The sequence below is a fragment of the Anguilla anguilla genome, chromosome 1, assembly GCF_013347855.1.
Source record: "Anguilla anguilla isolate fAngAng1 chromosome 1, fAngAng1.pri, whole genome shotgun sequence".
Lineage (NCBI taxonomy): Eukaryota > Metazoa > Chordata > Actinopteri > Anguilliformes > Anguillidae > Anguilla > Anguilla anguilla.
The window spans coordinates 83,050,072-83,078,032 of NC_049201.1; the positions used below are offsets into that span (position 1 = coordinate 83,050,072).

The 27,961-nt window shown below is 40.6% G+C and overlaps 3 protein-coding genes across 3 annotated transcripts in view; all 3 read left to right on the forward strand.

Annotated features, from left to right (window-relative positions):
• Nucleotides 1-27,961, forward strand: part of LOC118232142 (basement membrane-specific heparan sulfate proteoglycan core protein-like) — a 1,449,502-nt gene that overhangs the window by 308,473 nt on the left and 1,113,068 nt on the right. The window lies entirely within an intron of this gene.
• Nucleotides 1-27,961, forward strand: part of LOC118232256 — a 333,592-nt gene that overhangs the window by 189,772 nt on the left and 115,859 nt on the right. The gene's annotated exons all lie outside the window — the stretch shown is intronic.
• LOC118232178 (B-cell receptor CD22-like) lies at nt 3-27,908 on the forward strand. The gene is made up of 8 exons (XM_035426882.1): nt 3-239; nt 20,967-21,314; nt 21,417-21,635; nt 22,340-22,597; nt 25,090-25,344; nt 25,760-26,029; nt 27,160-27,417; nt 27,821-27,908. Coding segments are annotated over exons 2-8 (1,533 nt in total). The 5' UTR covers nt 3-239; nt 20,967-21,043; the 3' UTR covers nt 27,823-27,908.

Genomic DNA, 27,961 nt, shown 5'->3' on the forward strand with positions numbered 1-27,961 from the left:
CCAGTCCAGACACAAAGCAAACGACTCTGTATATTTTATTCAAACTCTTGTATCCAATAAAATTTTAAATGTGTATGATCTTCAGGAAGTGAATCAGAACTGTAACACATTCCACTTTTATATTTAGTGTGAAGCATTGCATTTGCGATCATATTCAGCCACACTGCTCTGTCTGTAAGGCTGTTTAATACTAATGGCTCATTAGCAAAGCACTGAGGCCAGATCAGAACTCTCTCCTGGTAAGTGCATCATCATATCATTTAATTTAGTCAAAACTACATCACTATATTTTGTGGTGCAAGAAGATTAAACTGTAATCAAATATTAAATAAAATGCATTTTCGGACTATAAATGATTGCAGCCCCTTCGATACAAATATCATTCATCGAGTAAAAGGCTGTTTGAGTCTCTGCTTTCTGGGATCTTTGTGAGATCTTCATAAAACCCAAAGCATTTTTAGGCATTAGCAGCACATTAACTCACTGTGTGTGCTTGTGTAGTAATTGTTATTCTGCTATTTCTGCAAATTAATAGAATACTCTGACAGTCTTTGTTTGTGCTGTTCATTTTCACAGTGTAAATAATAATCAAGACCTGTATATGTGTATTTGGATAAATATTTTCAATCTGATGCAGCCATGCTCTTCAATACCTTGTTGGTAATCGTCCTCTCCGTGTCAGGTAAATTGTTTTTTTTTTTTTTTTTCCAAATGTAGTTCTGATATTTCAGTCTACATATAAAGTATTTATCAGCATGTGTTCATATTTATTAGTTTCTCTTCATTATCTCAATCAGAAGCCAAAGTAAATACATTTAAATTGCTTTAAGGAATGTATATAATTTATATAAAATAATGTTCTACTGTACATTAATTTAGAGCAGTGCAAAATCGCTCATCTGAAAAGAGAGGGGAAAAAGATAGAACTTATAAAATGAAGTTCCTCTTCACACTCAGCATTGAAACTGAGACAGAGGCATGATATAAATATCTGTGGCTGTACTAAATGATCGGAGCTGTTGATTGTGCATGTTGCATTCTAAGAATGACGACACAAGTATTCCGGTGCCACGTTTTAATGAAAGCAGTTTGTTTTCACTGTAAGCAAAACATAATAGTTTTGGGCCGAAGGTATATGCAGACAATTGCTCTTAACTTACTTGGTTCGCTACCACATTCTAGCAAAGCTAGCTACTAAGCAAGACTTCCTGTACCTGCAAATCTCACATTGATCGGCGGCTACTGCCATCTACTGACATCAGTTAGTATTGGAGTACAAGTACAATTATTAATGTTTTATAGTTTTGGAGTTGTTAGGTGCAGTTGTGTTAAAGTTTTGTTAATTGAATCCCTTATTTGTCATATTGTCAACACATCTGTGTTTTGAAACATTTCTGAGCAGTGTGTTTGTGTGTGTGTGTGTGTGTGTGTGTGTATGCGTGTATTTGCGTATGTGTGCGCATTTGTGTGTGTGTATGCATACATGTGTGCGTGTGTGTATGTGTGTGGATGTGTGTGGGTGTATGTATACATGTGTGTGTGTGCGTATGTGTTTGTGTGTGCGTGTGTGTGTATGTGCAGGAGAATACTACTGTGAGGCAGAGAATGGGATTGGTGTGCAGTGTGAGTATATCAGTGCATCTCAGCTTCAGACACACAGAGCAGAGAGTCTGTATCTCCTGACTGTCTTTGGGTAACTTCACAGCATACAAAGCTACAGTATTTCCAGGTGATTTTTTAACAAAGCATGACATACAGGGATATTTATTGTAACAGGTTCTGCAGTCCTTTTCCTCACAAACCACACAATCCGTCGTTGTTAGAGGCACCAAGGCTTTATTGTGCGCTCGATACCAATAACATGGGAAAAAAACCAAAACAAAACACACACGATAAGGACGGGGATTAGATGGCATGCCGCTCCCACGTGCATCTCTCATTCCAGCACCCCGGTCTCACTGCAGGCAGAACATATACACAATTAGCAATCAATTGTAACTGCAAACAGGCGTGGTTGTAGGCCAGCTATACTGCTCCCACTCTGCCTGCAGATGGTGCCCTAACCACACCATCCCTCCACATCACATTGTGAGATTTCAGCTCAATTGTGAACTTCCCTCTGAAATAAATGTCTCTGCTAGTGCTTTGAGATGCAATACAGTGGGTGAGTTATTATGGAATTTAACACATTTTTCAAATGATTTTAGATGCTCCCAAGAACACCACAGTGTGAGATCTATATAAAACTGCAGGACTTGTTATTTTCTCTTTCAGATTCACCCAAAAACACCTCAGTATCAGTGAGCCCCTCTGGTGAAATAGTGGAGGGCAGTTCAGTGACTCTGACCTGCAGCAGTGATGCCAACCCACCAGTGCAGAGATACACCTGGTATAAGAATAATAGAGCTGTATCCTCATGGAGAGCATCAAAAAGGAGTTATACCATTAATATCATCAAATCCGGGGATGCAGGAGAATTCTATTGTGAGGCAGAGAATGTGATTGGGAGAAACAGATCTCTTCATATAAATCTCAAAGTGCTGTGTGAGTAATTCTGTACTGTCATTTAGGATGGCTTGGATGGGCAGCAACTTCAGTGAAAATAGCCTATGCATATATTTCTGAACGTTGCAACATGTTTGTTAAGCTATAAAGGAGATGAACATACAGTTTGATGTACTGCTGGGTGATATCATTAAAACATATGATGTAAAACATTGTGATGTGTTTTGTACATATGTATATATGATACAGTAACATAGTAGTGTAGTCCATGTATAGTATGTACTGTATGTTTGTAATCTAAATATTGCATATGTACAACTAGTGAAGTGCCATATTAGTGGCTCTTCATTTCTGTGCGTTAAGCCTGAAATGCTGGAAGAACTGAGGTTGTGAACCGACTGTGGGTTTCCTATAACTGAGCTGAGTAAGTGTGGCATCGATATAAAACTGCAATACCTGTTATTTTCTCTTTCAGATCCACCCAAAAACACTTCAGTATCAGTGAGCCCCTCTGGTGAAATAGTGGAGGGCAGTTCAGTGACTCTGACCTGCAGGAGCAGTGATGCCAACCCACCAGTGCAGAACTACACCTGGTATAAGAAGAATAGAGCTGTATCCCAATGGAGAGGATCAGAACAGAGTTACACCATTAATGAAATCAAATCTGGGGATGCTGGAGAATACTACTGTAAGGCACAGAATAAGATTGGGATAAAAGAATCTCCTCCTAAACGTCTTGATGTGAAGTGTGAGTATATCAGTGCATCTCAGCTTCAGACACACAGAGCAGAGAGTCAGTATCTCCTGACTGTCTTTGGGTAACTTCACAGCATAAAAAGCTACAGTATTTCCAGGTGATTTTTTAACAAAGCATGACATACAGGGATATTTATTGTAACAGGTTCTGCAGTCCTTTTCCCCACAAACCACACAATCCGTCGTTGTTGGAGGCACCAAGGCTTTATTGTGCGCTCGATACCAATAACACGGGAAAAAACCAAAACAAAACAAACACGATAAGGACGAGGATTAGATGGCATGCCGCTCCGGCGTGCATCTCTCATTCCAGCACCCCGGTCTCACTGCAGGCAGAGCATATAAACAATTACCAATCAATTGTAACTGCAAACAGGCGTGGTTATTAGCCAGCTATACTGCACCCACTCCGCCTGTAGATGGCACCCTATCCACACCACCCCTCCACATCACATTGTGAGATTTCAGCTCCATTATAAACATTACTTTGAAATAAATGTCTCTGCTAGTGTTTTGAGATGCAACACAGTGAGTGAAAAATCATGGAATTTATCTCATTTTTCTAATGATTTTAGATGTTCCCAAGAATACCTCAGTGTGACTTTTATTTAAATCTGCAAGACCTGTTATTTTCTCTTTCAGATCCTCCGAAGAGCGTCTCAGTATCAGTGAGCCCCTATGGTGAAATAGTGGAGGGCTATTCAGTGACTCTGACCTGCAGCAGCGATGCCAACCCACCAGTGCAGAGATACACCTGGTATAAGAATAATAGAGCTGTGTCCTCATGGAGAGGATCCAGTTACATCATTAAAAACATCACACTGCAGGATGCAGGAGAATACTACTGTGCGGCAGGGAATGGGATTGGGACAAACAGATCTCCTCCTAAACGTCTTGATGTGCAGTGTGAGTATATCAGTGCATCTCAGCTTCAGACACACAGAGCAGAGAGTCAGTATCTCCTGAGTGTCTTTGTGCAACTTCACTGTAATAAGACACTGAGTAAAGTAGTCACACTGGCCAGTGGAGAAGAATGATGAGCCTGATCACACTGAAATGTCTTAAGTAAAGCATGTTGTCATTTTGAATTTGCACAGGGAAAAAAGTATCACATGTAGCAGTTGAACTTTAACAAAATTAAGTTATCATTATTAGTGAACATGCTAAAAATGATTATATCTGAATGCTGCTGTCACTTTTGAAACCTTGTCTGTCCTGTATCATTTGCCAACTACCCTTTAAAAAGCTACAGTATAGCCAGTTCATTTTAAAACAAAGCACGACACACTGGGATATACACATTGTGAGATTTCAGCTCAATTGTGAAATTCCCTTTGAAATAAATGTATCTGCTAGTGCTTTGAGATGCATCACCGTGAGTGAGAAATGGAATTTAACACATTTTTCGAATGATTTTAGATGCTCCCAAGAACACCTGTGTGACTTTTATTTAAAACTGCAGGACCTGTTATTTTCTCTTTCAGATCCTCCGAAGATCGTCTCAGTATCAGTGAGCCCCTCTGGTGAAATAGTGGAGGGCTATTCAGTGACTCTGACCTGCAGCAGCAGCGATGCCAACCCACCAGTGCAGAACTACACCTGGTATAAGAATAATAGAGCTGTGTCCTCATGGAGAGGATCCAGTTACACCATTAAAAGCATCACACTGCAGGATGCAGGAGAATACTACTGTGAGGCAGGGAATGCAATTGGGACGAAAAGATCTCCTCCTAAACGTCTTGATGTGCAGTGTGAGTATATCAGTTTATCTCAGCTTCAGACACACAGAGCAGTGAGTCAGTATCTCCTGAGTGACTTTTTGGCAACTTCACAGCAGTAAGACACTGAGTAAAGCAGTCACACTGGCCAGTGGAGGAGAAATCAGATATAATTACATTATCATACAGTGATGAGTCTGATCATACTGACATGTCTTAGGTAAATCGTGTAGTGATTTTGAGTTTGCAAAGGGCAAAAAAGGTACCACATGCAGCTGATCAACTTTAAAAAATGAAGTTACTATTATTAATGAAGATGCTAAAAAGACATATCTAAATACTTCTGTCACTTTTGAAAACTTGATTCTGCTATGTCATTTTCCAACTACCATAAAAAGCTACAGTATATCCAGTTCATTTTGTAACAAAGCATGATGTACTGGGATATTTACTGTACCAGGTTCTGCAGTCCTTATCCCCACAAACCACACAATCCGTCGTTGTTAGAGGCACCAAGGCTTTATTGTGCGCTCGATACCAAAAACACGAAAACAAACACAAAACAAAACACAGACGATAAGGACGGGGATTAGATGGCATGCCGCTCCTGCGTGCGTCTCTCATTCCAGCACCCCGGTCTCACTGCAGGCAGAGCATATAAACTATTACCAATCAATTGTAATTGCAAACAGGCGTGGTTGTTAGCCAGCTATACTGCTCCCACTCCGCCTGCAGATGGCGCCCTAACCACACCACCCATTCACATCACATTGTGAGATTTCAGCTCCGTTATAAACATTACTTTGAAATAAATGTCTCTGCTAGTGTTTTGAGACGCAACACAGTGAGTAAGAAATTATATGGAATTTATCTCATTTTTCTAATGATTTTAGATGCTCCCAAGAATACCTCAGTGTGACTTTTGTTTAAAACTGCAGGACCTGCTATTTTCTCTTTCAGATTCTCCAAAGATCGTGTCAGTATCAGTGAGCCCCACTGGTGAAATAGTGGAGGGCAGTTCAGTGACTCTGACCTGCAGCAGCGATGCCAACCCACCAGTGCAAAAATACACCTGGTATAGGAAGGGTGGATCCACATTCTTGTGGAGAGGATCAGAACGGAGTTACACCATAAATAAAGTCAACTCCTGGGATGCTGGAGAATACTACTGTGAGGCAGAGAATGCAATTGGGACGAAAAGATCTCCTCCTAAACGTCTTGATGTGCAGTGTGAGTATATCAGTGCATCTCAGCTTCATACACACAGAGCAGAGAGTCAGTATCTCCTGAGTGTCTTTGGGTAACTTCACAGCAGTAAGACACTGAGTAAAGCAGTCACATTGGCCAGTGGAGGAGAAATCAGATATAATTACATTATCATACAGTGATAAGTCTGATCATACTGACATGTCTTAGGTAAATCGTGTAGTGATTTTGAGTTTGCAAAGGGCAAAAAAGGTACCACATGCAGCTGATCAACTTTAAAAAATGAAGTTACTATTATTAATGAAGATGCTAAAAAGACATATCTAAATACTTCTGTCACTTTTGAAAACTTGATTCTGCTATGTCATTTTCCAACTACCATAAAAAGCTACAGTATATCCAGTTCATTTTGTAACAAAGCATGATGTACTGGGATATTTACTGTAACAGGTTCTGCAGTCCTCTTCCCCACAAACCACACAATCCGTCGTTGTTAGAGGCACCAAGGCTTTATTGTGCGCTCGATACCAAAAACACGAAAACAAACACAAAACAAAAAACAGACGATAAGGACGGGGATTAGATGGCATGCCGCTCCTGCGTGCGTCTCTCATTCCAGCACCCCGGTCTCACTGCAGGCAGAGCATATAAACTATTACCAATCAATTGTAATTGCAAACAGGCGTGGTTGTTAGCCAGCTATACTGCTCCCACTCCGCCTGCAGATGGCGCCCTAACCACACCACCCCTTCACATCACATTGTGAGATTTCAGCTCCGTTATAAACATTACTTTGAAATAAATGTCTCTGCTAGTGTTTTGAGACGCAACACAGTGAGTAAGAAATTATATGGAATTTATCTCATTTTTCTAATGATTTTAGATGCTCCCAAGAATACCTCAGTGTGACTTTTGTTTAAAACTGCAGGACCTGCTATTTTCTCTTTCAGATTCTCCAAAGATCGTGTCAGTATCAGTGAGCCCCACTGGTGAAATAGTGGAGGGCAGTTCAGTGACTCTGACCTGCAGCAGCGATGCCAACCCACCAGTGCAAAAATACACCTGGTATAGGAAGGGTGGATCCACATTCTTGTGGAGAGGATCAGAACGGAGTTACACCATAAATAAAGTCAACTCCTGGGATGCTGGAGAATACTACTGTGAGGCAGAGAATGCAATTGGGACGAAAAGATCTCCTCCTAAACGTCTTGATGTGCAGTGTGAGTATATCAGTGCATCTCAGCTTCATACACACAGAGCAGAGAGTCAGTATCTCCTGAGTGTCTTTGGGTAACTTCACAGCAGTAAGACACTGAGTAAAGCAGTCACACTGGCCAGTGGAGGAGAAATCAGAGATAATTACATTATCATACAGTGATAAGTCTGATCATACTGACATGTCTTAGGTAAAACGTGTAGTCTCTGCTAATGCTTTGAGATGCAACACAGTGAGTGAGAAATCATGGAATTTAACACATTTTTCAAATGATTTTAGATGCTCCCAAGATCACCTCAGTGTGAGATCTATATAAAACTGCAGGACCTGTTATTTTCTTTTTCAGATTCCCCCAAAAACATCTCAGTATCAGTGAGCCCCTCTGGTGAAATAGTGGAGGGCAGTTCAGTGACTCTGACCTGCAGCAGTGATGCCAACCCACCAGTGCAGAATTACATCTGGTATAGGAGGACTGGATCAACATTCCAATGGAGAGGATCAAAACAGAGTTACACCATTAACACCTTCACACTGCTGGATGCAGGAGAATACACCTGTCAGGCAGGGAATTGGATTGGGACAAACAGATCTCCTCCTAAACGTCTTGATGTACAGTGTGAGTATATCAGTGCATCTCAGCTTCAAACTTAGAGAACAGAGTCAGGATCTCCTGAGTGTCTTTGGGTAACTTCACAGCAGTAAGACACTGAGTAAAGCAGTCACACTGGCCAGTGGAGGGATAATCTAATAAAGATATAATTAATTTAACATGATGAGTAAGCCAGATGATACGGACATGTCATAAGTTAAACGAGTAGTCATTCGAGTTTTGCACAGGGCAAACAAACATACCATATGTACTGTAGATGTTTTATACAAAGTAATCGTTACTCTTAATAAACCAAGCAAACATTATTGTGTGTTTCTTTTTCTGTTTTTAACCTTTCTAAATAATGCTAAATAATTGTTTTTTTTAATCTAGATACTGCTGTCATTATTGAAAGCTTTTCTAACCTGTGTCTCAAGGCCATTTACCAACCCCCATAAAACAATGCAGTATATTCCATTCATTTCCAAACAAAGAAAGAAATTTGCAGTGTGATATTTCAGCTGCATTATAAACTTTCCTTTGCAATAAATGGTTCTCAATCCATTTGAGACAAATCACAGTGATTGAGAAATTAAATGGAATTGAACACATTTCTCTATTGATTTCAGATGCTCCCAAGAACACCTTAGTATCAGTGAGCCCCTCTGGTGAAATAGTGGAGGGCAGTTCAGTGACTCTGACCTGCAGCAGTGATGCCAACCCACCAGTGCAGAGATACACCTGGGTTAAGCAGAATGAAACTGGAGTCTGGCAGGCAGGATCTGGACAGAGTTTGATCTTTTCTAACTTTAGATCCTGGAACAGAGGACAGTACTACTGTGAGGCACAGAACAGACTTGGAGATCAGAGTGCTTCTGCTCTACTGGTCCTAATACAAGGTACGGCCAGAATTTATTTTCCAGTTCTGAGTAAATTGATCTCACAATTTTGTCAAGCAGTCGTCTTGTAAGTTATTAGTTTCTCGACACTGTCACTTGAAAGGCTGGAATGCCATTGGCTGATTCGCGGACAGCGTGCCTGCCATATGTACACGTTATAGCAAATATGCAATGTGTACTAATGTTAACGTTGTGCTTCTAGCACACACTTTCTATGCAGAGTCACATACGGTATATGAATGCATGAATTTATCTGTCTATGTAGTGCCCGGGTAGCAAGTCCCCTAGTGTAGCCTTCTTTTGGAAGGTCTTTAAAGCCACAGGGCATTGTGGGAAATGGTCATAATGGAACCGTAGACGATGACATGCAGTAAATAACATCTCACAACGGGCTCCAAAGTGGCTCGATTGGTTACAGTGCTCACCTTCAGCACAGTCTGGGCACTGCAGTGACAGGTCTGAGTCTTTGACTGTGACTGAGAGTCAGTTTGGACCATAGGTACAGGCTCACAGGCAGGTGCACTGCAATAGCATCACTACCTTTACTGCAGTCTTCTTTACACACACGCAGGTGGAAAATTGTCATACATATCATAAGAAATTAGGGAGAGATTAATTTTATTAAAATATTTATTAAAAATAAATTGCCATTCCCATAAACTATGCATGTATGATACTAGCATGTTAACAGATAAAATGATGAGGGGTGAGAAGGAAAATGATCTAGTTAATTTATTTAAAGATATATAAATGTATTGCACATGGAGATAAAATAAACATTTAGAAAATATGTTTTATTTCCTGTACCTGCAGTCTTGCAGACGGGATCAGAACGGATTGTGAGCTTTTCCAACTTTACATCCTGGAGCTTTGGACAGTACTACTGCGTGGCACTGAACACACATGGAGATCAGACCTCTGCTGGTATGTCAATCAATAGACACAGTGAGTGACATGTGATGAGGAGAAATATGTCATTGTTTTGAACCAGGGTGATTGTTCGTGTTTTAGGATCCGTTATTGATCGCTTGCATATTTAATCTTATTGTGGTAGTCAGAGTATTGAGAAAGTAAAAGTTGTCCCCAGATATTTTGTTCCAATCACCAGGATTTGCTCATCAGCACAATTATTCAGCCAGGAGGAAGAACTAATTAGTGAAATCAGCTGGATGAGTTCATGGGCAGAAGAAACACATGGCAGGGCTTTACATTCTTACCCCTGGAGTCATAGTATCTGAGTCATAGTATCACTCACTACACTGTATGGCCTGGACCACAGGAGCCATCATCCAGATTAGAAAGCATGACTCACTTGCCCAGAACCTCCAAGCACAACTCTATGGTTCATAAACCGTCTCAGAGAATAGGTCTGATCTATAATTAGTTTTGCCTTAAGGCAATTATGGATAAAGCTTGGATATCAAGAGAGGAAACATGATCTGAGATCAGCTCTCTTACTCTGAGATACTCTATGAATAGGGATGAAGGTCAGTTTTGGTTGGTGCCCAGTCCAGGGAAGGCAATAGTCACCTGCCTGAACCCCCCCCCCCCCCCACCCCCCCCCCCCCCCCCCCCACCCCACCCCCCAACCAGTAAAAGGCTCTTTTCATTTTCAGGCCAAGTGAACTCAGTTCCAATATATGGAACAGTTAAGCATACTGTTAAAATTTAAGATCCCACTAAAATGGACGAACCAAAGGGACACATTCAAACATTTGTCAGAGGTCTCTGACTACTTGTTCATCCCTTCCCAATGGGAAGACATCTCAATGACTCTGTGCACACTTGTTTGAAGTTGACATGTGTATCTGCATATTTGTATTTCATATGTAATCCAGGTTATTTGCTCCTTTTTGATTTATACCACCTACATCAACACAATTTTGAAGATAGTTTATATATTTTGGGGAATTATGGAATGCACGCTCATATCTGTTTGTTTTTTTGCTGGTCTACTCACATAACTTATTTTAATGGAGATTGAGTTGATTTTCTGAGTGTTGCATTGACCTTCCTACATTTATGCATGCACTTATTTTACACGACTCTGGATTATATAAACCTCTGCTATATAAATGTTAATTGAAATGCTATGTCTGTTTATTTACAGCAGAAGATAAAACAGCGCTTGTATGGAGGGTTGTTGGAATCACAGTGGCCTTTGCACTCTTTACTGTCATGGTGTGCACAAGGTAAATGGTTGCAATGCAAAAGCATCTGGGTATCAATCATCACTGAGAAGACATGATTATAGAAATTCACCATTAGATATCACAGAGATATGCAGGATTTTTACTAATTTGCTGTTGAATTCCGAGGAGCAGGTGGGAATGTTATGACAGAATGTCATCTGGGATGGCTGATCCACAGCTCCTGAAGGTCTGTTACTCACCCCCCCCCCCCCCCCCCCCCCCGCCCCCCCCCTTTTCAGCAGGAAGAAGAGCACCAACAGAGAGAGAGGGGGGAGCAGACGCTCTCGTACTGTAAGTAACAAATTCCCACCTGGATATTCTCACCATTATAACCGTACCAGCCGTTCAGAAAAGCAAAGGACAGTTCTGTGTACAGGCTGTATTTTTATGAAACTACAAAGTCAGCAGGTCTGTGCTGAGCAGAAGACACAAAGCACAGATACACAACAGGCAAGTTACAGTTCATCCAGTTCATCACTGTGTGATGCAGTCATTTTCAGTCTTCCTCCTTATTTTTATTGGTTTAACCTATTGAGGAATATTCCCCACTTAACTCTCAATATGTTGAACATGTATCTGTGGAAATTATTTAGTATGATTTTTTGAAATGTGAAAAATATACTTCTGTAATGTAAAATCTTCAAGTGATTCTGTGATATATAATCCACTAAGTCAACAGAGGAATCCGTTCTCTGGGACAACAGAGTGGATAGGGAATGCAAGGGACTGTGTGGCCACAGGTTCATTTTAAAAGTGCAACTGGAGGTGCACTTATGTGTAACTGAGTCTCTTCCTGTGTCTCACCGCAGAGCAGAGCCTTCAGAGAGTGACAAACGCAGCCAGCGACACAAACTCTGTGCGTCAGAGAGCTGACGAGGCCTCAGTGTGGGATTAAAACACACAGAGGAGAGAATCTGCAGAGAATGAGAAATGATGGTGATCAGGGTGAAAGAGTCTCTTTTTGTCTTTAACTTTACAGAACTGCTGTCTGTTTCTGCTAGAATCTCCATCTTATAAAGAGCTGTTGGTGGAGGATTTTTCCCAAAGTACTGTAACCCTGCTGCAACATGCATGTTCATGTAACCCTGCTGCAACATGCATGTTCATGTAACCCTGCTGCAACATGCATGTTCATGTAACCCTGCTGCATACATGCTCCTGTGACACCGTTACACGTTTATATAACCCTGTTACACACACGCTCATAACTCATGTACATGCACATGTACTATCTCACATTGAATGGGAAGATTATAATGCAGATTAATGTAGATTATATTCTCCGAAGTCACTTTTAAAGGCAAGGTCCAAAATACTTTAAAACAGTGTTTTAGTTTGACATTTTACATCGCCTTGTTGTATTGACCCCATTTGTATTTTCTGTCTGTTTAGCTATTTGAAATAATGCATCTTTTTATTTGTTTTATTTGCATGCATTGTTTTATCATGTGTATTAATATATTATGATTTATTTGAGCATTGTAAAGCACTGTGAACCTTGAACCTCTGTTTTAATATTGATATTTTGAAGATTATCATTATTTTCTTTATATGGCCATCATGTTTTGCCTGCCACGCCCCCCCCCCCCCCCCCCTCCAAAAACAAAATAATAATAATAATATTATAAAATAAATAAATAAAATAATATTCAAATAAATTCCATTTTAATCACGTGTGGGCATCTATTTCATCTCTGTGAAATGTGAAAGATACAATAATCCAATCGGCTGTATGTAGTAAAAATCATCTTTATGAAATATAAGCATTGAAATGCAACTAATAATGTGCGTGAAGGACCGTATAACAGGCAAAGCCAAACCAAAGTTCTAAAAGGTCACATGAACATCAACCACAGAAACAGCGCTGCAGCACCAGAACTGAACTGAGGTGTGAAATAAAATAAAGAATAGAACAGGCTGCAGGAAGTGAGCAGCGCATTAACTGTCTGTGGTCAGGGTGGCTCTCGTCTGAAATTAGGCATCTTCACCCACAGCCACACCCTCTACACCTCTGCACAAAAGAGCCAAGCAGGGGCACCTCACAGTACCCGATTTGGGGCCCCAGAGCTGTGACACTTTCACAAAGTTAACTACACCTGTGTGCTCCTTACATCTTCTGCGAAAGTAAGTGAAATCTTTATGTTGATCTGGGGGTTATAGGCTAGGCTGCAGCAGCAAAATATTGTCATTCGCATTGGAACATGGTTCCCTCTTTTTTCTGGCTTTTAAACTACTGTTAACATATTTTACACAGCTGTGATGCTCATGTATCACAGGGTCCAAGTTGAACTATGCGGTTGTTCCCTGTACTTGGACCGGTACTTTTCTCTAGGGTTTTCGTCATACTTGTTCCTGGTTATGGTTATACACTTTGTTGTATGTCGCTCTGGATAAGAGCGTCTGCCAAATGCCTGTAATGTAATGTAATGTAATGTAGCTCTTTAATGTTTTTATATTCATTATTGTGTACCAATATGTCAAATTACACAGTGAAGTTACATTCTTGTAAAATAATCTTTGTTGTCTATAATTTGATTTTATATTGTCATTCTGCAACCATATTAAGCTGCATGAGCTGCTACCTGTCTTGACCAGGATACTCTGGAAAAAGAGATTTTGAATCTCAACAACTCTCTCCTGGTTAAAGTAAAATGTAATAATATTTACAAACAGAAACAATTATTAGCTTTGCATTCATCACAGTCAGTCTGCCATGTTCAGAAATATGAATCTGTCAGCAGGGCTGTTTCAGACACTTTGAAAACCGTTAAGATCACACCTCCTCCACCAAGTGCGCGATGTAGCCCTGTTTTATTCTTAATGGCTGTTAGCACGTTGTTTCATCGAGTTGTAAAATAATGTATATGATACAATTGAGTGCCTTGATAGAAGTTGAGAGAAGACATATTTGATTTTTGCACGCTTAAAGTTATTGCATTTTTTTAAACAGTGGAGAAATATAAGTACAGTGTTGTTGTTCTCTGATCTACGGATTACAGCGAGTGCTTTATTCTGTGCTAATCTAGTGATCCTAATGGAGATCAGTCTCTCTCACTGCTGAAAGGTGGCTATGTGACCAGCGGGGAAAACAAGCACAGCATTTGTTAAAACAGTAAATTAGCTTTCTTAAAATTAAAATTATGTAAAAAAAAAAAAAAAAAGAATATATATATGTATATGTGTATATATATATATATATATATATATATATATATATATATTTATAATTGCATACTGAAAGTAACTCTTTCTTTTATTACTTTCCATGTTTTCTGTTAAACGCTGAATATCAGTGATTCATTTTGTGGAATTTTGGTTATGGCTTAAAAAACAAAAGGCAATGATATAAGTTTTTTTTTTATATGTATGTTCAGGCCGATGCAGTCATGCCCAAAGCAACCTCAACAGTATTTTTGTAAGCCCTTCTCTCTGCCTCAGGTAAACAATTTAGTTACTTCAGTTTTGCTTATTAATGCCAGTTTATAGAGGTTACAATATCTATCAGAAGCTAAAATCTATTTAGAATTACTATGATTTGATGTAACCTGTTTAACTCATTAGACTGGGAAGGATAAAAATTAAAGACAAATGTTACACGAAATGGGAATCTAAATCTTCCATACAAGATCATATAAGTTGTTTAGATGCCTTACTGGCGGACATCTTAAACTGTTTTAAGCTACACTTGTATGTTGTCTAATCTGTGTTTGTCGTTTGTCCGGTTATGTGCTGAGCATGCACTGACACTTTTACACAAATTATGTTCCTAACAGATAAAGTTCTTTTGAATTTGAATTTGGTTTAGAGATTCTAGGCTGAGCAGAATATTTTTTACGTTCGTTTTTACCACACATCTGCTGTGAAATGTAGAACAAATGATTGATCTTAAGTTCCTGTTTATGCTCAGCTCTGCAACAGAGATTAGTAGATTTCTTTGGCTTCGTGACATGGGCAGAATTCTAAATGAACTGCATTTACTGGTGTGCTCTATTCCTGAGGATAATTATAGATTTTGCCATCATTTAAATTTTGTGAAACTAAATTTTATACTTGAAAGTATGTGTGTGTGTGTGTGTGTGTGTTTGTGTGTGTCTCCTTTACATAGTCCTCCTGACGCCTGTCTGAAGATATTACAGGCTCATATTTAATTATAGTCTGTGCAGATTATGATCTGCAAACTCAAGTCACTTTTAAAGGTCCTAGATTTTTCTAAAACAGAGTTTTAGTACTTAATTTTACATTGCCTTGTTGTATTGAGCCCAAATTTAAGTTTCTGTCTGGTTTTAGATATTTGAAAGAATGCATATTTTAATTTGTTTTCTTTACATACATTGTCTTATTATGTGTATCAATGTATTATGGATTATTTGAGCATTGTAAAGCACCGTGAACCTCAAACCTCTGTTCTGAAAAATATTATCATTATTTTCTTCATATGGCCATCATGTTTTGCCTGCATTCCATTTAGTTCACATGTGGGGATCAAGTTCATCTCTTTGAAAGATACTATAATAATACTATACAATAGGTCGTATGTAGTAAAAGTCATCTTTATGAAATATCAGCATTGAAATGCAACTAATTATGTGCATGAAGGACCGTATAACAGGCAAAGCAAAACCAAAGTTCTAAAAGGTCACATGCACATTAACCACAGAAACAGCTCTGCACCACCGGACACTGAACTGAGGTGTGAAATAAAATAAAGAATAGAACAGGCTGCAGGAAGTGAGCAGCGCATTAACTGTCTGTGGTCAGGGTGGCTCTCGTCTGAAATTAGGCATCTTCACCCATAGCCGCGCCCGCTCTGCACAAAAGAGCCTAGCAGGGGCACCTCACAGTACCCGCTTTGGCGCCCCAGGCCAGTGCTCCAGGTGGGGATGGAAACTGCAACCTCAGAGCTCCCAGAGCCACACTCTGGACCCCCAAACCACCATACTGCACTGCTGCCATACACAAAGATACGAAAACTACGCCTGTCCACTCCTTTCATCTTCTGTGAAAGTACAGTGTGTGCAATCTTTATGTTAATAAGCGGGTTATAGGCTAAGCTACAGCAGCGTTTTGTTGATGTTTCGGCTACATGTCAAAAATCTGATGCATGAAACATAAACATGACTGAGCTACGTATGGCAATGGTAAAGCATGCTGTTTGTGGCAGTAAAATTTCCCTAGGGGGTGATGGGTGGATGCAATACATTCAATCGACCTGTAGATGGGGAAGTTACTAAAATAAATGAGTCCTGTATGTACATTTCAGGTCAATTTCTTGGAAGATCTTTTACTAAACTGAATTAAATAATCTGGTTTAGGTAATGGATTTTGTATAGGGCTCCTGAATGTATGAGTGTTTACCTGTGCCTGATGCCTGTCACACCTTTTACAGTCACTTTTATATTAACCTCTGCTGCTTTTACAGACTGTTTATACTGTGCATGTACTGAAATAGGCTAAGCCTCAAACGTGCACGACAGTTTGTGCATTAGCAGATAACTAGCAGATAACAGGTGTAGCTTCAGTTCACAATGCCAATGCAGTCACAGATGTTTCAGTTCAGCCACGCTCATGGAGCTGAAGCATATTTCTATTTGCAATATCTCATTAAGACAAAGATAATTTGGCTAGACACAGAGATACTGAAATAGATTTTTTTTTTTTAAAGAAAAAATGACTGTTATTTTCACATCTGTGAATGAAGAAATGTCTCTGCTAAATTCATACATGAGATTATTTGTACGCATGCATGCAAGAGCATGCAAGAGCATGTGTATTCAGAAATGCTTACAAATGCAAAGTTTGACTTCATTACTACATTCATGCCAGAATGAATAATACCTGGAATCATTTTTGTAAACATTATATTACATTACATTACAAGCATTTAGCAGACGATCTTATCCAGAGCGACGTACAACAAGTGCATCAGTTCAAGGTGCAGAGGTGCAGAAAAAACACACTAGAGTGAAGTAAAGATCGTAGTGCCAGAAGTGACCACATAGATCAGGAATCCAACCTTATAGGGTAACCTGTCCAGCAAACAAACAATCCTGCCAAGTACAAACTAGCACTGAAATCCATTTGCCTAATCAGAATCAGACAAAAACAATCCTGCCAAATAAAAACTAACATGATCGCATTAGCCTAACTAGGTACATTGAGCTACACTAGAGGCTAGGGAGGGGTGGGGAGAGGTGCAGCCTGAAGAGATGAGTCTTTAGTCTGTGCTTGAAGGTAGTCAGATTCTCTGCTGTTCTGACCGCCACGGGAAGGTCATTCCACCAGCGAGGAGCCAGGACAGACAGCAGATATGAACGGAAAGTACAGACACGAAGAGGTGGAGGTTCCAAGCGTCCAGAGGTGGCAGAACAGAGAGGTCTGGCTAGTGTGTAGGGTCTGATGAGAGGGACAGTCTGTTGTCCATCACCACTCCGAGGTTTTTTGCAGTGGGTGATGATGACACCACGGTGTCCCCTAGGGAGATAGAAAGGTCAAGGAGGTTAGAGGGTGGAGCAGGGATGAAGATCATCTCTGTCTTACCTGGGTTCAGCTTAAGATGGTGGTTATCCATCCAGCTCTGGATGTCCCTCAGGCAAGCAGAGACGCGAGCGGAGACCTGTGTGTCAGAGCGGGGGAAGGAGAGAAAGAGTTGGGTGTCATCGGCATAACAATGATAAGACAAACCATGGGCAGAGATTACAGGACCAAGAGATTGGGTGTACAGGGAGAATAGGAGGGGACCAAGGACTGAGCCCTGGGGAACTCCTGTGGCAAGGGGACGAGGTACCGATACTGCACCAGCCCAGGCGACTTGGAAGGAGCGACCGGAGAGGTAGGACTCGATCCAGTCTAGTGCTGTGCCACAGATCCCCATAGCTGCCAGGGAGGACAGGAGGATGGGGTGGTCGACTGTGTCGAAGGCAGCAGAAAGGTCTAGGAGGATCAGGACAGACGAATGGGAGGCTGCTTGTGTGGCATGAAGCGACTCACTGACCGAGAGGAGTGCGGTCTCTGTCGAGTGGCCAGGTCTGAAGCCGGACTGGTGGGGGCCTAGGAGGTTGTTCAGCAAGAGAAAAGAGGAGAGTTGGTTAGAAGCAGCTCGTTCAATTGTTTTGGATAAAAAAGGGAGAAGGGAAACAGGACGGTAGTTCTGGATGACGGAGGGATCCAGAGTGGGCTTTTTCAGCAGTGGGGTGATGTGGGCCAGCTTGAAGGAAGAGGGGAAACATCCAGAAGACAAGGAGGAGTTCACAAGGGAGGTGACAAACGGGAGGATGTCAGGTGTGATAGGCTAGAGGAGAGAGGAAGGGATAGGGTCAAGTGCACAGGTGGTAGGGTGGTGGGAGAGTAGGAGCTGGGAAACATCAGAGTCAGTGAGGGGAGAGAAAGTGGAGAAACAAGGGGAGGGAACAGAGAGGGGGGAGTGGGGAAGGGTGGCGGTGGACGTGAAGGAGCTGCGGATGTCTGCAATCTTCTCATCGAAGAAAACTGCGAAGTCATCTGCAGCGAGGGAGGACTGAGGTGGGGGTGGAGGAGTGCTGAGGAGAGAAGAGAAAATGGAGAACAGTTGATGAGGGTTAGAGGCAGATTTATACATTTTTGTTTGATAATAATTCATTTTAGCAGAGGTTACAGCAGTATAAAATGCAGCTAGCAGAGACCGGTAGGCAGACAGGTCAGATTGAGCCATGGATTTCCTCCACTTCCTCTCCGCTGCACGTAGGCTGGCCCAGTTGGTTTGGAGGGGGTCAGTCATCCACGGACTGGGAGGGGACGAGCGTGCCGGCCTGGAGACTAGAGAACAGAGAGAGTCAAGTGCTGAGGAGAGCGAGGAAGACAGAGCGGAGGATGCAGAGTCAGTGAGAAGGTTGGAGAAGGATTCAAGAGGGGGGAGTGAAGCAGTGACACTAGAAGCGAGAGAGGAGGGAGAGAGGGAGCGGAGGTTACGGCGAACCATGACAGTAGGAGTGGATGGAGGGGAGGGAGGGAGGGGAGCAAGAGGGAGGGAGAAGGAAATGAAGTGGTGGTCAGACTGGTGCAGAGGGGTCACAGTGGGATCGGAGGAGGAGCAATTCCTCAGGATGACCAGGTCTAGGAGGTTGCCAGCTTTGTGTATTGGTGGGGAGTGCAAACATAATTGTTATGTTTATTTTATAAGCGTAATATGCAAACATAAACATAATTACAAATGATTCTGATGAAGAGCACCGTTCACATTGATATTAATATTAAAATTTCAATTTCAATAAAACAGTGCGGGGTGAGAAATGAGAATTACCCAGTCTTTTTGAAAAGGCACTACTGGTCCAGTCCAGACACAAAGCAAACGACTGTTTATTTTCTTCAGTTGTTTTTGTCTGATAAAATCTAAAATGTGTATGACTTCTAGGATGAAAAGGGGAAGTGAGTCAGTTCTGCAACAGCACATTCTACTTTTATATTTAATGTGAAGCACTTTCTTCACAGTCACATTCAGCCACACTGCTCCTTATGCAAGGCTGTTTTATACTAATGGCTAATTAGCAAAGCACTGAGGCCAGACCAGAACTCTCTCCTGGTAAGTGTGTTATCATATTATTTCATTTAGTCAAAACTTTGTCACAATATTTTGTGGTGCAAGAAGATTAAACTGGAATCAAATATAAAATAAAATGCATTTTCTGACTAGAAATGATTGCTGCTTCTTCCATACAAATATCATTGATCAAGTAAAAGGCTGTTTGAGTCTGCTTTCTGGAATCTTTGTGAGCTCTTCATAAAACCCAAAGCATTTTTAGGCATTAGCAGCACATTAACTCACTGTGTGTGCTTGTGTAGTAATTGTTATTCTGGTATTTCTGCAAATTAATAGAATACTCTGACAGTCTTTGGTTTTGCTGTTCATTTTCACAGTGTAAATAATAATCAAGACCTGTATACGTGTATTTGGATAAATATTTTCAATCTGATGCAGCCATGCTCTTCAATACCTTGTTGGTAATCGTCCTCTCCGTGTCAGGTAAATTGTTTGTGTTTTTTTCCAAATGGTGTTCTGATGTTTCAGTCTACATATAAAGCATTTATCAGCATGTGTTCCTATTTATTAGTCTCCCTTCATTATCTCAATCAGAAGCCAAAGTGAATACATTTAAATTGCTTTAAGATATGCATATAATTTCTATAAAATAATGTTCTACAGTACATTAGTTTAGAGTAGTGCAACGTTTCTCATCTGAAGAGAGAGGGGAACAAAGAGAGAACTTATAAGAAGTTCCTCTTCACACTCAGCGTTGAAACTGAGACAGAGGCATGATATAAATATCTGTGGCTGTACTAGATGATCGGAGCTGTTGATTGTGCATGTTGCATTCTTAGAATGACGACACAAGTATTCCGTTTTAATTAAAGCAGTTTGTTTTCACTGCAAGCAAAACATAACAGTTTTCAGCCAAGAGTGTACGCAAACACTCACTCTTAACTTGCTTTGCTTAATGCTACTTTCTAGCAAAGTTTGCTACTAAGCAAGACTTCCTGTGCCTGTGAATCTCACATTTATTGGCGGCTACTGCCATCTACTGATGTCAGTTAGTATTGAAATAGCTAACAGAGGGACAAAACATTATGGAGTTAATTTGTTTGAATCTGCAAATTCTTATATCACTGAAAAAAAACAAAAAAACAAAAATATATATATAATAATGGGAAGGTCCGAAATAATATCAACAAAACCAACCACAGGCATCACCCTGCCTCCAGAACATATCCAGGGCACAATTATTGATGTACTATATAAGTTAGGTGCAGTAGTTTTAAAGTTTTGTTAATTGAATCCTTTATCTGTCATGTTACCAACACATCTGTGTTTTAAATGTGTGTGTGTGTGTGTGTGTGTGTGTTTGTTTTTTTCAGGTGTTCTGAGCCAGAGGGGATGGGGAGTGACTTACACCCCTAAGATAATCTGTGCCTTAAAGGAGTCTTCAGTAGACATGCGCTGCACTTACTCATATCCCTCACGTCACGCAGTGCAGAAAACTTTCTGGTTTATTCACTGGAACAGTCTACAGGAGCCTGAGGACCTGTCCCAGGACCCAGAGTACTCTCACCGTGTGGAGTACCTGGGGAATCAGAACAATGACTGCACTTTCAGAATAAACCAGCTGAAAGAAAGCGATTCAGCAATATATTGCTTCAGGTTCCTGACTAACATCCAAGATGGAAAATATTTTGGTCAGCCTGGAGTCTCATTGACAGTTACAGGTAATTCTAAACTTGCTTTATATACTATGAACTGGCAATACTCCTAATCATTTTCTAATAGAAACAGAATGGTCTTTTTATCACATTGATTCTTGTGTGCAGGTCTTCAGGTGAAAGTGACAGAGAATGAGGCACAGAGTGTAACACTGACCTGTAGCAGCACCTGCACTTTGCGTGGCAGGCGAACCTTTACCTGGTACAAGAATGGAATAGCTGTGCCCTATGAAAATGAATACTCCCTCAATTTAGCCAGCACTGATGATACAGATCTGTACTCCTGTGCTACAGGAAGAGTCACTTCCCCTGAAGTTAATGTGAAATGTGAGTGTCTGCCCACCTTCTGTTTTAATGGGAAATAATGCATGCAGGGCCGGCCCGAGGCATAAGCGAACTAAGCGGCTGCTTAGGGCCCCCTTGGCCACCAGGGGGCCCCCATGCGGTATTCATCTCCTATCGCAAAACCAGTGTTAGCAATTTAAAACGGAATGAAAACCGAATATTTCATAACAACGTAATGTAAGACGGATTTTACAAAGCAGCCACGCCCCCCACCCCCCCACACCCCAGGTTGACAGGATTGCTCTTAGGGCCCCCGAAACCCTCGGGCCGGTACTGAATGCATGTCTGTATTTATGGTCAATCCTACTCCAGCAGAATAAAATATTCTCTGTATAAGAACAGGAAACAGGAAAGGATTTGTTTTAATTCACAACAGAGAAACAGCACACCATGGTGAGGCACAATTTATGGTTGATCTCAAGCGATGATGAGCGGGGAGATAAAAGGTCAAAGCATATTATTTTAAAATTGTAAATTGATCGTGAAAATTATGATCACGTTGCTGATGCATTGTCACTGTTGTTATGATGTCTTTATGAATGTACAATATCAAAGTATCACCTCTATTGAATGTATATTATACCAATAAGTACAGTTTACCTGGTTCTGAGGGAGGAGCAGAAGAGGGTGATAAGTTGGTTGAATAACTTGATGTTTTTCTTTCTGCATTTGGTTCCTTCACGCAGGTGTGAAGGTAGAAATCATTTCAGACACAGTGTCAGGGGGAGAGACAGTGGAACTGACCTGTAGAGCAACCTGCACTCGGCTGGGCAACAGCTTCATCTGGTACAAGAATGAGCAGCTTCTGACTGACGACTACAAGTTCTCCCAGTCCCATAGAATCCTTACATTCACAGCCAGAAGTAAAGATACGGGCAGATACTCCTGTGCAGTAAGAGGCAATCAGCGTCTTGTTTCCCCCGCCGTGACTCTCAGTGTGAGATGTGAGTGTTTGAGGTCACATTTGTGTATTTTACATTCATTTATGCATTTAAAACCAAGAGATTCTTCTGAGAGAACAAGCATTCCATTATCAGACAGATTGAGATTTTCGGGACTCGGTTGACTTCAATCTTTAATTGAATTGAAATAAACAATATAGATAAATTAAAATGGAAAACTGGACAATTTACAGTAACATGCATTCATGCATTTATTATGGGTGCAGTACAATATAATCTCATAAAAAACACGTTTTCAACGTACAAAAAAGTTACTCACAAATACAAGAGCAGTCCAGGCCTGCCATTAAAAGTATTGATATCAAAATGACGCCAAGTTACGGTACTACAAACAATATAGGCTATCTTGCCTCACTGAAATTAAATAAGATGTATTCCAAAGCAATGCTACCCAATATTTCCTCAATTCTTTGATTGATATCATCATGAGAAAGATATCATTCCTTTTTGCAAAGCATTTTATTACGAGAGTGAGAAATGTGAAGTGACTCTGTAAGAAACGGTTGTGGATTATGGCTATCCTTGTGTGAATTTGTACAGTCTGATGAGCGTGTACTGTTTAGCAGTTTCGGTTTGCTATACATGTAAAACAGTGGCTGTGACAAAGGGTGCGGTGGCGTAAGTGTAAACGGAACAGAAACGCAGGTGAAATATGGCCAGTGTATGTACTCACGGATTTGACGGCCATCCAACGAGCCTTGATTGAGAAAAGAATCAGCAAGCCCGTAGAATTAGAGCTCCCTAGGTCGCAACTTGTGTACCCTGCTGTCCTGCTCCGTTGTCTGTTATTTTGTGGAGATGCACTTTTAGTGTTTATAAGGTTTATAAGGCATTTTGATAGGCTTATCTGCAGGTAGGAATCCTCTTCGCTGTTTTGCTAAGCTAGAACTGGAAAAGTTGATAGTGGAGAATAGGAGCAGACGCATATGTCCCAACAGGCTTTGCATATGAGAAAATAACAACAGTGTGAGAGAAATTAGGATGAAATGATGAAGTTGCATAGTTGAAACAATATGTTTTTAGCAGAATGGGCATGTAGGTGAAGGTTGACATGATCACAGACTATAGTGCGAAGTAAATTAAGTGACCATGAGTGAGCTTAGTTTCCTTATCAAACAGTATATATAACAGTCTGTATCCAACATTAGTTGTTGAAGTGGAGGGTTAAATAACGTGTGCAATCTATTGCACTAATGTGTTTTTCTCATGTTCAGTGCTCGTAGTTATACTTATGAGTGAGTCATGATTTTAAATGTAATGTTTTAATGGGAAGTTGCAGAACATACATACGTAGTAATTATTTATATGTGACTAGATAGAGAACGGGGTGAGGTGACATGAATGTAGAAACGTGGTGTTTGCTGATAAGAAGGTTTTGTACGGTAGCCAAGTGAAGAAGTATAGTTAGTAGAAATGGCACAGTGGTGAACTGGTGTAACTTTTTAATAAAAGGAATACATTTGCCATCATGAAATGGATATGGGTGGCCGTGAGTGAGTTTTGGTAAAGAAAATATAAAAGCGTAAGAAAACGTTAGTGTAAAAGAGGAAATTATCTGCCTGAGGGCGAGGCGGGATTCAATCCTTCAACAGGAGGTTTACTAGTCTGTGACTTTGTTAGTGCAGCACCATGACATAGCTATGCAATGTGTGAAATATCATTAGCAAACCTGTCCGTGGTTTTAAAGGAGAACACAGGCGAGTAAGCACAGAAGAGCTCCCGTTGAATCCATATGGCTTTGCAATATTGCAGCCGGTTAATAACTGAACGTGCAGACGGTACGTCATAATGCAGTGTATACGTTCGGTGAATGGCGGGTAGATATGGTGAAAAAGCAATAATTGAGAAGTAGTAGACAATTATTAGTGAGGGTAAAAGCAGGTTAAAGAACGGTGTCCCTAGCTGGGCTTGAACCTAAGACCCCATGTTCCTAAGACTGTAACCTTACCCACTGGGCCACAGGCAGATTAGTTGTTTAAACTTGTAATGTTTCAGAGTAAAAAGGTATGGGTATTTTGCGTGTGTATGCGAGTTTTTGATTGGGTCGTGAGGGTGAGGATTTGGCTGATGTCGGTAAAATGTCCAATGGGGAGACATGTTGTTAGTGGGATAGGCGGCAGGAAAAATAAGAATGAGAAGAAGAAGAAAGAGAAGAAGAAGAAGAAGAAGAAGAAGGAGAAAACGCAAAATCCCCTTTGTTTGGGGCTTTATTGTGTGGACATGTGAAGTTGTTTATGAAATCTGTCTGTTGAAATGGAGTCAGAATGTAGAGAATTTAATGTTTTTAAGGGCGGAGTGTCTGTGGCTGTTGTGGTTATTTCTGTGGGGAACCCTGAAAAGTGCCAAACTCTCGGTGCTGTATGCCGTAATATAGGTATGGGGCATGCCCCCACCAAGGCGTGACTTGGCGGAATGGCATACCTGCCATCCCAATTTGTTAAATAACACAATGAATTTCTTCTTCTCACTCACAGGTGTAAAGATTGAAATAACATTTAAGAAAGTGAGTGAGGGAGAGTGGGTGACACTAACCTGTAAAATCACCTGCACTCACCTGACTGGCAGCCAAACATTCAGCTGGTACAAGAATGGACAATTTCTACAAAACAACGCCAGGAAATATCAACAAGATGACTACCTTCAGTTCAAAGCCAGCAGTGGAGATGCAGGCAGCTACTCCTGTGCACTGAGAGGTCATGAGAATCTCCCGTCCCCAGCAGTGACTCTCTGTGAGTATTTGAGGACAAACTCATACATTTAACTTTACTGAGCCTCATTTGTTACTCATTTTGAAAAAGCGGTGATGCAGTTGTACTTTAATGTACCTTTAAAAGACATGAGAACAGGGCAAAAGAGCAACCTGCAGATAGTGATTAGGAAATGGAAGTTATTGTGTTTACAAACGATGTCGGATCAAGGTAATCCTAAAATGCCCTCATTGGAAAGATTGCATTTGAATAATAGCTGTCAAACAAAATGTCATTATAATACACATTTGGAATCATCCATTCTATCCTTACAGATATATGAGAATGTTTAATTTGTGAATTTTTATTCAAATATTATTTTATTTTATTTTATTCACAATGAACTTGCATTTACTTTGAACTGCACAGTAAAACTGCAGGACCTTTTCTCTTTCAGATACTCCTAAAAACGCCTCAGTAGCAGTGAGCCCCTCTGGTGAAATAGTGGAGGGCAGTTCAGTGACTCTGACCTGCAGCAGTGATGCCAACCCACCAGTGCAGAGATGCACCTGGTATAAGAATAATAGAGCTTTACCCTCACAGACAATATCTGGACAGAAGTACACTATTAAAGAGGTCAACTCCAGGCATGCTGGAGAATACTACTGTGGGGCAGAGAATGCAATTGGGACAGACAGATCTCCTCATATAAATCTCAAAGTGCAGTGTGAGTAATTCTGTACTGTCATTTAGAATGGCTTGGATGGGCAGCATCTTCAGTGAAAATAGCCAATGCATATCATTCTGAATGTTGCGGACTGTCTGTTAAAGCTGAAAATGGGAAGAACATGCAGTCGGATTATAATGCCTTATCCAAAAACCTCTGATATCTGTTTGGCTAGGCTCTATACCTACATTTCCATTGTAGTAATACAGTGTAGCATTCGGCCCGCCCAAGAAGCGGATTGGCCTGTCCAACCATGCTGTCCAAGCACAACATCTTACATCTCTGTATAGTGCAAAGGCGTAAGGTGCTACATTGCCAGTTGAAAAAAGGGGCAGGCATGTTTGAATTGTCTTGTGCCTTCTTTTTTAAGAAAACATTGCGCAGTATTGCTTTGGAATACCGCTTCTTTAATTTCGGTGAGGCAAGATAGCCTTTATAGTTTGTAGTACAGTAACTTGGCATCGTTTTGATATCAATACTTTTAATGGCAGGCCTAGATTTAGCCAGTTAGAATGAATGAGTTATAGGCAGTGCTTTGCATGTGTGAGTAACCTGTCATTTTTGTGCATTGAAAACGTGTTTTTTATGAGATAATACAATGCCCTGTAGATGGCGGTATCACTCCTTATCAGCCACCAATTAATTTTTAAAAAAGGCGGGAAATGGCTGCATGTTTTCACCTCGTTATGCCAGCCAATGCAGAGAACATTCGGCTGACGACCAACCACAAGAAATGTAACAAGTAACGGCAGTTGTCAATAGAAATGTATTTGAGTAAAAAGTACATCATTTCTTTATCGATGTAGTGGAGTAGAAAGTGAAAGTTGCAAATACTGTTCATACTCAGCAAAAGTACAAGTTTCCAATATCCTGCATAAGTACAGTAACAAAGTACTTAGTTACTTACCATCACTGTACAAAAATAACAAAACAAGCATTTTGGCACAAGCAATGCATGGCCCTAATCTTCTTAGTGACCATCAATTATCTACTCACGTTTCCGTTTGCTATTGATATTATTAGTGCACATTATGTCTGTTAAAAATAATTTTTATCACCTTTCTGGATATTCTACTGTAGAATAGAAGTGTGTTGAGTTACATTCTGTTTGCTTTTTTTAATCCACTCAGGTTTGAAGGTGGATATAAATTCTATCACAGTGACAGGGGGAGAGACAGTGGAACTGACCTGTAGAGCAACCTGCACTCACCTGAGCAACAACTTCATTTGGTACAAGAATGAAAAGTTTCTGCCTGACTACTACAGGTTCTCCCAGTCCTATAGAAACCTTACATTCACAGCCAGAAGTGAAGATACGGGCAGATACTCCTGTGCTGTAAGAGGCAATCAGAATCTTGTTTCCCCCGCCGTGACTCTCAGTGTGAGATGTGAGTGTTTGAGGTCTCATTAGTGTATTCTAAATTAATTTATGCACAAGAACCAAGAGATTCTTCTGAGAGAAAAAACATTCCATTATCAGTCAGATTGAGATTTTGGGGTCTCAGTTGACTTCAATCTTTAATTGAAATGAAATGCTGGACCATTTACAGTAATATACATTCATACATTTATTGTGGGTGCAGTACAATGTGGAATTTTGTTGAATAACTCAGTATATTGTGTTATTGTATTTCTTCTTCTCACTCAGGTGTAAAGGTTGAAATGAAATCTAGCACAGTGAGTGAGGGAGAGAGGGTGACACTAACCTGTAAAATCACCTGCACTGACCTGACTGGCAGCCAAACATTCATCTGGTTCAAGAATGGACAATCTCTACAAAACACCACACAGAAATATCAAAATCACAACTACCTTCAGTTCAAAGCCAGCAGTGGAGATGCAGGCAGCTACTCCTGTGCACTGAGAGGTCATGAGAATCTCCCGTCCCCAGCAGTGACTGTCTGTGAGTATTTGAGGACAAACTCGTCTTTT